Here is a 15,198-nt window from a genome sequence, read left to right on the forward strand (position 1 = left end):
TCAAAAGATCAGATTCCATTTTTTGGGGGGGGCTGTTTACACATTAAGGACAAGATCAATTGGTATCAGATATGCAAATAATTGGTGAATGATCTGAATTGGACTGCCTGTGTAAACGCAGCCAAAGTGCCACTGCATGAGTACAATAATATGGTCAAAGCTTCAACAATAGTTAACTCAGGGTCAGTAAGGTTAATGTTTCAACAAGAGTTAATTTACCTCACAGCTTCAGGATCATAATAACAAACATATGGTGGAATTTATAACAACCGATAATTTGGTAGCACAAGTCTTGGGCTAACAGGTTTTCTATAAGGTCACACAATGACAAGCAGAGTTGCATGATGGTACATGGCAATCTTTCTAATAAAATTGGTTTGTCAATAATCATGTGAATGTCACCAAAAACAACCAACAACAAAAGTAATAATTAACAGATAACAAGAACATAAAATCAACCATCCAACACAATAATAATCATCGTCAATAGTTCATCCGTAGTCTGTTTAACAAGCTGAGCAATGCATTGAATAAATAAATGATGGCTTAATGCATATTCCTAAAAGGTGGATCCCACGCCATTCCATGATGCCTGTGTGAGGGACTCGTGTGCCTGTGACACTGGGGGAGACTGCGAGTGTTTCTGTACAGCTGTAGCAGCCTACGCCCAGGCCTGTAACGAGGCAGGGGCTTGTATCAAGTGGAGAACACCAGATATCTGCCGTGAGTCATTTGCTTTGAGTGGGACAATTGATTGATGGATAGGTGGGATTGTTTTGCAATAGGGACAAAATACCAATTTACGATTTGTATGTGTAACTGTTCAATCAATCCTCTTTTGGGACCCTGGTTAAAATGTGACATGTTTTTAATTTCACCAGCTCTGTTCTGTGATTTCTACAACCCTATTGGTGAGTGTGAGTGGCATTATAATCCGTGTGGATATCCCTGTATGAAGACCTGCAAGAATCCCTCAGGAACATGCTCCAGTCAGATCCCTGCACTGGAAGGTAACTAATAGCCCTTTTTTTTACCTTGATTTAACTAGGCAACTAAGAACAAATCTTATTTACAATGATAACCTAGGAACAGTGGGTCAACTGCCTTGTTCAGGGGCAGAGCAACAGATTTTTACCTTGTCAGCTCAGGGATTCGATCTTGCAACCTTTCGGTTGCTAGTCCAACGCTCTAACCACAAGGCTACCCTGCCGCCCCCTCCCTTTGAAACAGCTTGGCCGTTTGATTTAGACAATTTACATTCCAAGATGTTAAACAAATGTACAGTATAAAATATGTAATGCCCTCCCTTGTCCATCTATACTGAAAACTACATACAAATATTGAAATATCATATCCATTACAGCTTTGGTGAACTAGATACCATGAGGATGATCTAATCTGTGCAGGTGTCCTGGATTAAATGGACTGTTTATATCTTAAAGGTTGCTATCCAAAATGTCCTTCGGCCAAGCCTTATTTGGAAGAAAGTACCATGAAGTGTGTCAGTAAGGAGTACTGTGGTTGCTACGATGGAGATGGAACTCATTACAACGAGAGAGAGGTTATACCTTCCAAGGAGAACTGTCAGAAATGGTATGTTTTCAGATCAACATTTTGACATATACATAGATACTGTATTTACATTACATAGGATTTAATATGGTTGGTATAAGCCTTAAAAGGTAGCCTGTATTTCTGGTGAGATAAGGCAATGTCAATAGTCCCCCTACAAAGAGGTTTTCCTACCATTCAATTGATTTTGCTTTTCAAAGATCGTGATTTGACCTGTTTATAGCTTATTGTGGCTTGACTTGTTAACCTTATTGTGGTTTGACCTGTTTATACCTTCTTGGGATTTGACCTATTTTATACTTATTGTGATTTGACCTGTTTAAACCTCATTGTGATTTGACCTGTTTATACCTTATTGGGATTTGACCTGTTAATACCTTATTGTGAATATAACACATAACATTGTTTTGTACTTTCAAATCATAACAAATAGCTCTGAATATCTTATTTGACTTTACATTTACATTTAAGTCATTTAGCAGACGCTCTTATCCAGAGCGACTTACAAATTGGTGCATTCACCTTATAATATCCAGTGGAACAACCACTTTACAATAGTGCATCTAAATATTTCTTGAAAGGTACTGTAAATATACTTTGAAAGGTACTGTAACCTTCTTTCTCTTTCAAGTCTTTGCTCATCAACTGAGGTCAGATGCAGCTATGATGTCCAAGGTAAGGAAAACCACTACAAACTGAAACATTAGCCTACATTATTACCAAGATGGTAACATGACAAGATGATTACACGATAATAACTTGTATTCCCTATGAAAATCCTATTGCAGCTTGCTATTGTTTATTCAACGGCAGAACATACCCGTATGGAGCGACCATATATCACACATCTGACGGTGATGAGACCTGTATTACTGCCACCTGCAAAGAGAACGGAACAATTGTCCGGATTATGAACCACTGTCCCAACACCACAACTCCAACAACTACACCAAGTGTTACAACAAAACAGATATCCACAAAAGCACCGACCACCACAGTATTTGTTTTCTCAACTCCTACCACTACCCCCACAACAACCCCTACTTCACCAACAAACACTTCACCCACTACTACTCCATACTGCCTGACCAAGACTGTCTGTGATTGGTCAGAATGGATTGACAGTCACTATCCTACTACAGAAACAGGAGGAGATTATGAAACCATAGAAAATATAAGGAAAAATAGAACTGATATTTGTAGCCAACCTAAGGAAGTAGAATGCAGAGCCATAGGCTTCATCAATGTTTCTTTGGCCGATCTAAGTCAAAATGTTAAATGCAATCCCTCAGTTGGACTGATATGCCACAACAAGGATCAAGGCATCCCACCAATATGCTACAACTACGAGATCAGAGTCAGATGTTGTGCTGATGTTTGTACACCAACAACAACTTCTACCACTACCCCAACACCTACCTCTACCCCAACAACAACACGTACCACTACCCAAACAACTACTACAGCCACTACCCCAACAACAACCCCTACTACTACCCCAAAAACTACTACCACTACCCCAACAACTCCTACTACTACCCCAAAAACTACTACAACTCCACCAACAACAACCCCTACTACTACCCCAAAAACTACTACCAATACCCCAACAACAACCCCTACTACTACCCCAAAAACTACTACCACTACCCCAACAACTCCTACTACTACCCCAATAACTACAACAACTACCCCAACATCAAAACGTATCACTACCCCAACAACTACTACAGCTTCCCCTACAACATCTCCTACCACTACCCCAACAACTACTACCACTACCCCAACAACTACAACAACCCCCACAATAACTACTACCACTACCCCAACAACAAAACCTATCTCTACCCCATTAACTACTACAGCTACCAAAACAACATCTCCTACCACTACCCTAACAACTACTACAACTACCCACACAACAACTCCTGCCACTACCCCAATATCAAAAAATACAACTACCCCAACATCAAAACCAACCACTTCCCCAACAACATCTCCTACCACTACTCCAACAACTGCTACAACTACCCCAACAACATCTCCTACGACAACCCCAACAACAACTCCTACTACTACCCCAAAAATGACTACACCTCCACCAACAACCCCTACTACTACCCCCAAAACTACTACCACTACCCCAACAACAACTCCTACTACTACCCCAAAAACAACTACAACTACCCCAACAACAACTCCTACTACTACCCCAAAAACTACTACCAATACCCCAACAACAACTCCTACTACTACCCCAAAAACTACTACCAATACCCCAACAACAACTCCTACTACTACCCCAAAAACTACTACCAATACCCCAACAACAACTCCTACTACTACCCCAAAAACTACTACAACTACCCCAACAACAACTCCTACTACTACCCCAAAAACTACTACAACTACGCCAACAACAACTCCCACTACTACCCCAAAAATAACTACAACTACCCCAACAACAACTCCTACTACTACCCCAAAAACTACTACCAATACCCCAACAACAACTCCTACTACTACCCCAAAAACTACTACAACTACCCCAACAACAACTCCTACTACTACCCCAAAAACTACTACAACTACGCCAACAACAACTCCCACTACTACCCCAAAAATAACTACAACTACCCAAACAACAACTCCTACTACTACCCCAAAAATTACAACCACTAACCCAGCAACAACTCCTACTACTACCCCAAAAACTACTACCACTACCCCAACGACAACTCCTACTACTACCCTAAGTACTACTACCACTACCCCAACAACAACTTCTAATACTATCCCAAAAATGACTACCACTACCCCAACAACAACTCCTACAACTACCCCAAAAACTACTACAACTAACCCAACAACAACTCCTTCTCCTACCCCAAAAACGACTACAAATCCCCCAACAACAATCCCTACTACTACCCCAACTCCTACCACAACAATAACTAAAACTCCTACTACGACCCCAAAAACTACTACAACTCCACCAACAACAACCCCTACTACTACCCCAAAAACAACTACCTCTACCCCAACAACAACCCCTACTACTACCCCAACTACTACCACAACAATAACTACAACTCCAACTACTACCCCAAAAACTACTACCACTAATCCATCAACAACTCCTACTACTACCCCAAAAACTAATACAACTCCAACAACAACAACCCCTACTACTTCCCCAAAAACTGCTACAACTACCCCAACAATATCTCCTACTACTACCCCAAAACCTACTACAACTCCACCAACAACTCCTACTACTACCCCAACTACTACCACAACAATAACTACAACTCCTACTACTACCCCAAAAAAGACTACCACTACCCCAACAACAACTCCTACTACTACCGAAAAAACTACTACAAATCCACCAACAACTCCTACTACTACCCCAACTACTACCACAACAATAACTAAAACTCCTACTACTACCCCCAAAACTACTACACCTCCACCAACAACAACCCCTACTACTACCCAAAAAACTACTACAACTCCACCAACAACAACTCCTACTACTACCCCAAAAACTACTACCACTACCCCAACAACAACTCCTACTACTACCCCAAGTACTACTACCACTACCCCAACAACAACTCCTACCACTACCCCAAAAACTACTACAACTCCACCAAAAACAACTCCTACTACTACCCCAACTACTACCACAGGAATAACTACAACTCCTACTACTACCCCAAAAACTACTACACCTCCACCAACAACAACCCCTACTACTACCCAAAAAACTACTACCACTACCCCAACAAAAACTCCTACTACTACCCCAAACACTACTACAACTACCCCAACAACAACTCCTACTACAACCCCAAAAACTACTACCACTACCCCAACAACAACTCCTACTACTACCACAAAAACTACTACAACTCTACAAACAACAACCCCTACTACTACCCCAAAAACTATTACCACTACCCCAACAACAACTCCTACTACTACCCCAAAAACGACTACCAATACCCCAACAACAACTCCTACTACTACCCCAAAAACTACTACAACTACCCCAACAACAACTCCTACTACTACCCCAAAAACTACTACAACTACGCAAACAACAACTCCCGCTACTACCCCAAAAATAACTACAACTACCCCAACAACAACTCCTACTACTACCCCAAAAACTACTACCAATACCCCAACAACAACTCCTACAACTACCCCAAAAACTACTACAACTACCCCAACAACAACTCCTACTACTACCCCAAAAACTACTACAACTACGCCAACAACAACTCCCACTACTACCCCAAAAATAACTACAACTACCCAAACAACAACTCCTACTACTACCCCAAAAATTACAACCACTAACCCAACAACAACTCCTACTACTACCCCAAAAACTACTACCACTACCCCAACAACAACTCCTACTACAACCCCAAAAACTACTACCACTACCCCAACAACAACTCCTACTACTACCACAAAAACTACTACAACTCTACAAACAACAACCCCTACTACTACCCCAAAAACTACTACAACTACGCCAACAACAACTCCCACTACTACCCCAAAAATAACTACAACTACCCAAACAACAACTCCTACTACTACCCCAAAACATTACAACCACTAACCCCAACAACAACTCCTACTACTACCCCAAAACACTACTACAACTACCCCAACAACAACTCCTACTACAACCCCAAAAACTACTACCACTACCCCAACAACAACTCCTACTACTACCACAAAAACTACTACAACTCTACAAACAACAACCCCTACTACTACCCCAAAAACTATTACCACTACCCCAACAACTACTCCTACTACTACCCCAACTACTACCACAACAATAACTAAAACTCCTACTACTACCCCCAAAACTACTACAACTCCACCAACAACAACCCCTACTACTACCCCAAACATTTTTACCATTTCCCCAACAATAACTCCTACTACTACCCCAAAAACTACTACCACTACTCCAACAACAACTCCTACTACTACCCCAAAAACTAATACAACTCCACCAACAACAACTCCTACTACTACCCCAACTACGACCACAACGATAACTATAACTCCTAATACTACCCCAAAAACTACTACAACTCCACCAACAACAACCCCTAGCACTACCCCAAAACCTACTACCACTACCCCAACAATAACTCCTACTACTACCCCAAAAACTACTACAACTCCACCAACAACAACTCCTACTACTACCCCAAAAACTACTACCACTACCCCAACAACAACTCCTACTATTACCCCAAGTACTACTACCAATACCCCAACAACAACTCCTACTACTACCCCAAAAACTACTACCACTACCCCAACAACAACTCCTACTACTACCCCAAGAATGACTACCACTACCCTAACAACAACTCCTACTACTGCCCCAAACACTACTACCAATACCCAAACAACAACTCCTACTACTTCCACAAAAACTACTACAACTCTACAAACAACAACCCCTACTACTACCCCAAAAACTACTACCACTACCCCAACAACAACTCCTGCCACTACCCCAAAAACTACTACAACTCCACCAACAACAACTCCTACTACTACCCCAACTACTACCACAGGAATAACTACAACTCCTACTACATCTCCACCAACAACAACCCCTACTACTACCCCAAAAACTACTACCACTACCACAACAACAACTCCTACCACTACCCCAAACACTACTACCACTACCCCAACAACAACTCCTACTACTACCCCAAAAACTACTACCACTACCCCAACAACAACTCCTACTACTACCCCAAGAACGACTACAACTACCCTAACAACAACTCCTACTACTACCCCAAACACTACTACCAACACCCCAACAACAACTCCTACTACTAGCACAAAAACTACTACAACTCTACAAACAATAACCCCTACTACTACCCCAAAAACTATTACCACTACCCCAACAACAACTCCTACCACTACCCCAAAAACTACTACAACTCCACCAACAACAACTCCTACTACTTCCCCAACTACTACCACAACAATAACTATAACTCCGACTACTACCCCAAAAACTACTACACCTCCACCAACAACAACCCCTACTACTACCCCAAAAACCGCTACCACTACCCCAACAACTGCTCCTACTACTACCCCAAAAACTACTACCACTACCCCAACAACAACTCCTACTACTACCCCAAGTACTACTACCAATACCCCAACAACAACTCCTACTACTACCCCAAAAACTACTACCACTACCCCAACAACAACTCCTACTACTACCCCAAGAACGACTACCACTACCCTAACAACAACTCCTACTACTACCCCAAACACAACTACCAATACCCCAACAACAACTCCTACTACTACCACAAAAACTACTACAACTCTACAAACAACATCCCCTACTACTACCCCAAAAACTACTACCACTACCCCAACAACAACTCCTACCACTACCCCAAAAACTACTACAACTCCACCAACAACAACCCCTACTACTACCCCAACTACTACCACAACAATAACTACAACTCCTACTACTACCCCAAAAACTATTACACCTCCACCAACAACAACCCCTACTACTACCCCAAAAACTACTACCACTACCCCAACAATAACTCCTACTACTACCCCAAAAATGACTACACCTCAACCAACAACAACCTCTACTATTACCCCAAAAACTACTACCGCTACCCCAACAACAACTCCTACTACTACCCCAAAGATGACTACCGCTACCCCAACAACTACTCGTATTACTACCCCAACTACTACCACAACAACAACTACAACTCCTACTACTACCCCAAAAACTACTACACCTCCACCAACAACAACCCCTACTACTACCCCAAAAACTACTACCACTACCCCAACAACAACTCCTACTACTACCCCAAAAATGACTACACCTCCACCAACAACCCCTACTACTACCCCAAAAACTACTACCACTACCTCAACAACAACTCCTACTACTACCCCCAAAACTACTACCACTACCCCAACAACAACTCCTACTACTACCCCAAAAACGACTACAACTCCACCAATAACAACTCCTACTACTACCCCAAAAACTCCTACCACTACCCCAACAACAACCTCTACTACTACCCCAACTACTACCACAATAACTACTACAACTCCTACTACTACCCCAAAAACTACTACCACTACCCCAACAACAACTCCTACTACTACCACTAAATCTACTATCACTCCACCAACAACAACCCCTACTACAACCCCAACTACTACCACAACAATAATTACAACTCCTACTACTAACCCAAAAACTACTACCACTACCCCAACAACAACTCCTACTACTACCCCAAAAACTACTACAATTACCCCAACAGCTACTACAACTCCATCATCAACAACTCCTATTACTACCCCAAAAATGACAACCACTACCCCAACAACAGCTCCTACTACTACCCCAAAAACTTCTACCACTACCCCAACAACAACTCCTACTACTACCCCAAAAACTACTACAATTACCCCAACAGCTACTACCACTACCCCAACAACAACTCTTACCACTACCCCAACTACTACCACAACAACAACTCAGACAAGGACTACCTCTGAGAAAATGACAACTGCCACCACCAAAGCATCTACCCCAATAACAGACATCATTGTAGTCACAAATGCACCATATCCATCGAAATCACCCTCACCTCAAGTGCAAATTACAACGTTGACAATACAGACAGAAAAAACTACAACATCAAACCCTACAACAACACCTACCACTACCACAACCCCTAACACATTATGTTTTTGCACATACAAAAATCTACATTTCCCTGCTGGTAAGTGATAGTTTCCTTCATTCAAATGATCAATTCTGACTACATAATGCATTCATACACTTCATTTAATATCTATTTATTACTAATAATATGTTTTTGTTTAGGTTCCTTGATATATAATGAGACTGACGGGGCAGGCTGGTGTTTCACCTCCTACTGTAACTCAAGTTGTATTGTTGAGAAACAAGCCAGACCATGTCCCTCTACGACCCCAGCTACAGTCAGCACTGTCTCAACTACAGTCAGCACTGTCTCAGCAACAACAGAAGCTACACATTCTACACCATCTACATTGTCCCCGACTACACCTTACATGGGCTGTGAATATGCCATTCCACCAAGAAAGGTAATGAAATAAAATAAACAGAATATTTGTGTTTCTTAGTTCATATTGTTGTGTAGTTCATAGTGGTGTGTAGTTCATAGTGTTGTGTAGTTTAAAGTGTTGTGTAGTTCATAGTGTTGTGTAGTTTATAGTGTTGTGTAGTTATAGTGTTGTGTAGTTTATAGTGTTGTGTAGTTATAGTGTTGTGTAGTTCATAGTGTTGTGCAGTTCACAGTGTTGTGTAGTTCATAGTGTTGTGTAGTTTATAGTGTTGTGTAGTTATAGTGTTGTGTAGTTTATAATGTTGTGTAGTTATAGTGTTGTGTAGTTCATAGTGTTGTGCAGTTCACAGTGTTGTGTAGTACGTAGTGTGTTTACTTTCAGGACTAAAACATACATTTTCAACTTTAGGATGGAGAGACTTGGAAGACAGACAACTGCACTACTCAAACTTGCCACAGCGGTGTAATTACCACAACGTCTGTGGCCTGTAAGTCTGTTGTAGAGCCTGTGTGTGAAAATGGATATCCACCAGCTAAAGTCTATGACGAATCAGGTTGCTGCTATCACTACGAATGTGAATGTAAGTTCAAAACTTAATGTTTTTAATTATCTTCTCTCCTTCTACAAATACTTAGTACTCCAAGTTTACTTGTTTTAAAGATGTCCTCCAGTGATTTTTGAACATTTGCTGTTGAAAGGTGATATCCCAAGTATAAATACTGTAAAGTACACACACTAAAGGGAAAAGAAATACAATATGTTTTGAACAAAGTAGTGTTTTTTTTTGGACACAACCGCACATTTCTAGGAGTAGGGCCATTCAAGGAGTTGGTCTGAGCCAGGGGCGCAACTTTGGTTTTAGAAGTATTATTATCATCATCCAGTCAGATAAACACACCAAACAACCTACTCGAAGGCGTCCGCATGGTCCTAAAGCACAGTGTTGCCTTGTTTTGTATCACATTCCAATGATTTACATTACATTACAGTCATTTAACAGACGCTCTTATCCAGAGCGACTTACAGTAGTGAATACATACATTTCATTTATTTTTTATTTTTTTATTTTTTTGTACTGGCCCCCCGTGGGAATCGAACCCACAACCCTGGTGTTGCAAACACCATGCTGGCATTGCAAACACCATGCTCTACCAACTGAGCCACAGGGAAGTCCAATGATAAAACTGGGGGTGGACAAAAATGCCATTTCAGAATGTGAGGGTGATTCCCACCATCCCCCTCGTCTCCCCATCCCCAGTGAAAGTTGCACCCTTGGTCTGATCTGATGGTGACATTGTGATGTTATCAGCTTGTGCCATTTCATGAGGATACCTAGACCACCTGTGGTGTTCAGTAAATCAGGTGTTAAATGAGGCTAAAAGGAGACTGGAGTAGGACATTAATCTCTTGTATTGATGAGTGATCTATCTATTTGATACCTTTTTCTGTTCCATCTCTCAGGTATATGCTATGGATGGGGAGACCCTCACTACGTCACATTTGATGGCCAGTATTACAGTTTCCAGGAAAACTGCACCTACGTTTTGATGAAAGAAATAGTTCCTCGACAGAACTTCAGTGTCAACATCGACAACTATAACTGCGATCCGTCTGGACATGCGACCTGCCCTCAGTCTCTGATTGTCTATTACAAGTCCTATAAAATTGTTCTTATTCCGAAGAGATTAAACGTGACAACAAATGTGGTAATTATAACTGTGCTATTGTACACATTTATACACTTAAAAAAGGTGCACTTTGAGATAGACATTATTTGATACAGACATTATTTGATACAGACATTATTTGATACAGACATTATTTGAGATAGACATTCTTTGACATAGACATTCTCATACCACTTTAAGACTTAAAATAATCTAGCTTCATATTTTGAAATGTATTATTTACTTTTTGTAACGTGGGGGTATTGATTAATAATAATATAATATCTGATCTTGTCGACTACGACAAATGTAATTTGCAATACTACACTTCAGTAGTTACAAATAGTTATTTAACAACATTACATATTGGTTAACCACTTTGATGATGCCATCACGTCAACTCAAAAACCATCATCAAGGTATCTGAAACAGTCCCATGACATTTCAAAGATTTTCATTTTAATGACAAAAGATTGACAGACTACCAACTCTTCTTGTGACTTCATTTAGTTCTGGAAACCGTTCAAATCTGATCTACATTATTGTAATGTTATTCTGTTCTCTATTCTCATTCGTTATGTAATGTTTTTACTTATCATTCACAAGGTTTACATCAATGGAAATCAGATCTTCCCGACCTTTTCTAATGAAGACCTCATGATCACCAGCACTGGGGTACAGTTACTGTTGAAGATCCCTGCCATTAAAGCAACAGTGATGTTTAAGTCCCTTATGTTCAGTGTAACCCTGCCAAACTCCCTATTCCACAACAACACAGAGGGGCAGTGTGGTAAGTATGTAGGAATTGACTGCATCCCAAATGGCACACTGTTCCCAATGTAGTGCACTCCTTTTAACCACCTTTTAACCAGGGGGAATAGGGTCCCAATGTAGTGCACTCCTTTTAACCAGGGGGAATAGGGTCCCATTGTAGTGCACTCCTTTTAACCACCTTTTAACCAGGGGGAATAGGGTCCCAATGTAGTCCACTCCTTTTAACCAGGGGGAATAGGGTCCCATTGTAGTGCACTCCTTTTAACCACCTTTTAACCAGGGGGAATAGGGTCCCAATGTAGTGCACTCCATTTAACCAGGGGGAATAGGGTCCCATTGTAGTGCACTCATTTTAACCTCCTTTTAACCAGGGGGATTAGGGTCCCAATGTAGTGCACTCCTTTTAACCAGGGGGAATAGGGTCCCAATGTAGTGCACTCATTTTAACCTCCTTTAACCAGGGGGAATAGGGTCCCAATGTAGTGCACTCCTTTTAACCAGGGGGAATAGGGTCCCATTGTAGTGCACTCCTTTTAACCATCTTTTAACCAGGGGGAATAGGGTCCCAATGTTGTGCACTCCTTTTAACCAGGGGGAGTAGGGTTCCATTGTAGTGCACTCCTTTTAACCAGGGGGAATAGGGTCCCAATGTAGTGCACTCCTTTTAACCACCTTTTAACCAGGGGAAATAGGGTTCCATTGTAGTGCACTCCTTTTAACCAGGGGGAATAGGGTCCCATTTGGGATGCACACATAATGACAACAAACACTTTAAGTATCAATCAGAAGAACAGCTTGTAGTACTCTGTGAGTAAACTGAACATTTGTTGCAATGATTTGATGTTATTTTGTTGAATGTTATTGTATTTTCATGATATTAAACAGTTCACTGTACAGTTACAATGATAGCAAAACCAATTAAAATATACTGTAGGTAGGTTATAAGCAGCTGTTTCTGACATCAAAGAACTTGTGTTTATTCTCATTCCCATATTTATTTTACCTTTATAAAGGTACCTGTGACAATAACAGGAAAAACGATTGCAGATTACCGAATGGACAGATTGATCCATCATGTCCTGGGATGGCTCATGAATGGAAGATTTCTGATGATGAAAAACCCTACTGTGAACTGCAACCCCCTACTCCACCTACCCCTACGCCTCCAACCTGCCCGTCAGGAAACACAGCAATCTGTGACATCATTGTTAGCCCGTAAGACGTGCAACCTTGTAATAACACAAAGAGAGCTATATTCCAAAGGGAATCTGATTGAGGTTGCTATGACACTGTATACATACAAGTCTGTAAACTTTCCGTTAAAGGCATGGGTTGTTGTTCCATAACTTAGAACCAAACTTATCTTGCAGACTGTTTATGCCATATAAAATATGTCATATTCTTAAGAACTTCATAGATGCTTCACAAATAATTTAGCGTGTAAGGCATACAGTAATCAATATTTGTAAGTGATCTGTTGTGCCATGTTATATGCCCCTTTTGGGTTAGGCCTATATAATAACTTAAATGGGTTCTTTATTTTGGAAGGGTCTTTAAGCAATGCCATGACGTTATCCCACGACAACCCTTCTTCGAGGCCTGTAAGTTTGATGTTTGCCTCATGCCAAATATGTCAATCGGCTGCTCCAGCCTGGAAGCCTACGCCGTGAGGTGTGCAGCAGCTGGAGTCTGTATCGACTGGAGGAACTCAACTAATGGAAAATGTGGTAGGGAAGGACTTTCAAATCAAATAAGGGTTGTATCCCAAATGGGATCCTATTCCCTACATAGTGCACTGCTTTTGACCAGAATGCGGCCAATAGTAATGATCTATGAAGGGAATAGGATCCCATTTGGGATGCAGACAAGATCATAACACGGTTTTAAATCATTCTAATAACTTTAAGATTTATCAATATTAATTGTATTTTGGCAACCTGCATTTACAAATTGAGTTCTTACTGTTTTGTCTTTCATTCCATCTTGACCATATTACAGAACTGACATGCCCTAAGACCAAAGTGTATAAGGCATGTGGCTCTACTATCCAGCCAACATGCAATTCAAGGTATCCATCTCATTCCCATCTCATCTCATTCTCATTTCATTCCCATCTCATCTCATACCCATCCCATTCCCTTCTCATTCCTATCTCATTTTATTCTCATTTCATTCCCATCTCATTCCCATCTCATTCTCATTCCCATCACATTCCAATCTCATCTCATTCTCATTTCATTCCCATCTAATCTCATACACATCTCTTTCCTGTCTCATTTCATTCCCATCTCATTCTCATTCCCATCTCATTCTCATTCCCATCTCATTCCCATCTCATTCTCATTTCATTTCATTCCCATCTCCTTCTCATTCCCATATCATTCTCATTCCCATCTCATTCCCATCTCATCTCATTCTCATTCCCATCTCATTCCCATCTCATCTCATTCTCATTTCATTACCATCTCATCTCATTCCCAACTCATCTCATTCTCATTCTCATCTCATTCCCATCTCATTCCCATCTCATTCTCATCTCATCTCATTCCCATCTCATTCTCATTCTCATCTCATTCCCATCTCATCTCATTCCCATCTCATCTCATTTCCATCTCATCTCATTCCCATCTCATTATTTTACACCACTACCTAATGGACATGCATTCTTAAAGGTTTCCATTATATTAAACCTTTCTAGTCTGTAATGAATTGTTTTCTCTTGTCATAGATACAATGACAAATATGTGCATTCATGTCAGGGAGCACAAATGACCCGTGACTTTGTATGTGACTCATTCATGGAGGGCTGTTTCTGCCCTGAGGGTACCGTCTTGTTCAACACATTCTCTGACACCTGTGTTCGTGACTGTGGTAAGGATATGTCAGTTTGAGGAATACATTGTTTAATTGTGTCTCAAAGTACTACCATGTATGACTTAAAATCTTATTTTCCCTTCAAGGATGTACTGGACCTGATGGAAAACCCAAACAGGTA

The 15,198-nt window shown here is 40.9% G+C and overlaps 1 protein-coding gene across 1 annotated transcript in view; it reads left to right on the forward strand.

Moving 5' to 3' along the window:
- The window catches only part of LOC106561811 (mucin-2-like), a 37,887-nt gene extending 28,680 nt beyond the window's left edge, over positions 1 to 9,207 (forward strand). Inside the window, exons 27-33 of the mRNA XM_045688770.1 lie at positions 567 to 723; positions 882 to 1,010; positions 1,443 to 1,593; positions 2,204 to 2,247; positions 2,361 to 5,329; positions 7,882 to 8,357; positions 8,970 to 9,207. Coding sequence (XP_045544726.1) covers positions 567 to 723; positions 882 to 1,010; positions 1,443 to 1,593; positions 2,204 to 2,247; positions 2,361 to 5,329; positions 7,882 to 8,357; positions 8,970 to 9,207 — 4,164 coding nt within the window. The remainder of the gene's footprint in view (positions 1 to 566; positions 724 to 881; positions 1,011 to 1,442; positions 1,594 to 2,203; positions 2,248 to 2,360; positions 5,330 to 7,881; positions 8,358 to 8,969) is intronic.
- The last annotated feature ends 5,991 nt before the right edge of the window (positions 9,208 to 15,198 follow it).

Source organism: Salmo salar, chromosome ssa10, assembly GCF_905237065.1.
Source record: "Salmo salar chromosome ssa10, Ssal_v3.1, whole genome shotgun sequence".
In the NCBI taxonomy this organism is placed as follows: Eukaryota; Metazoa; Chordata; class Actinopteri; order Salmoniformes; family Salmonidae; genus Salmo; species Salmo salar.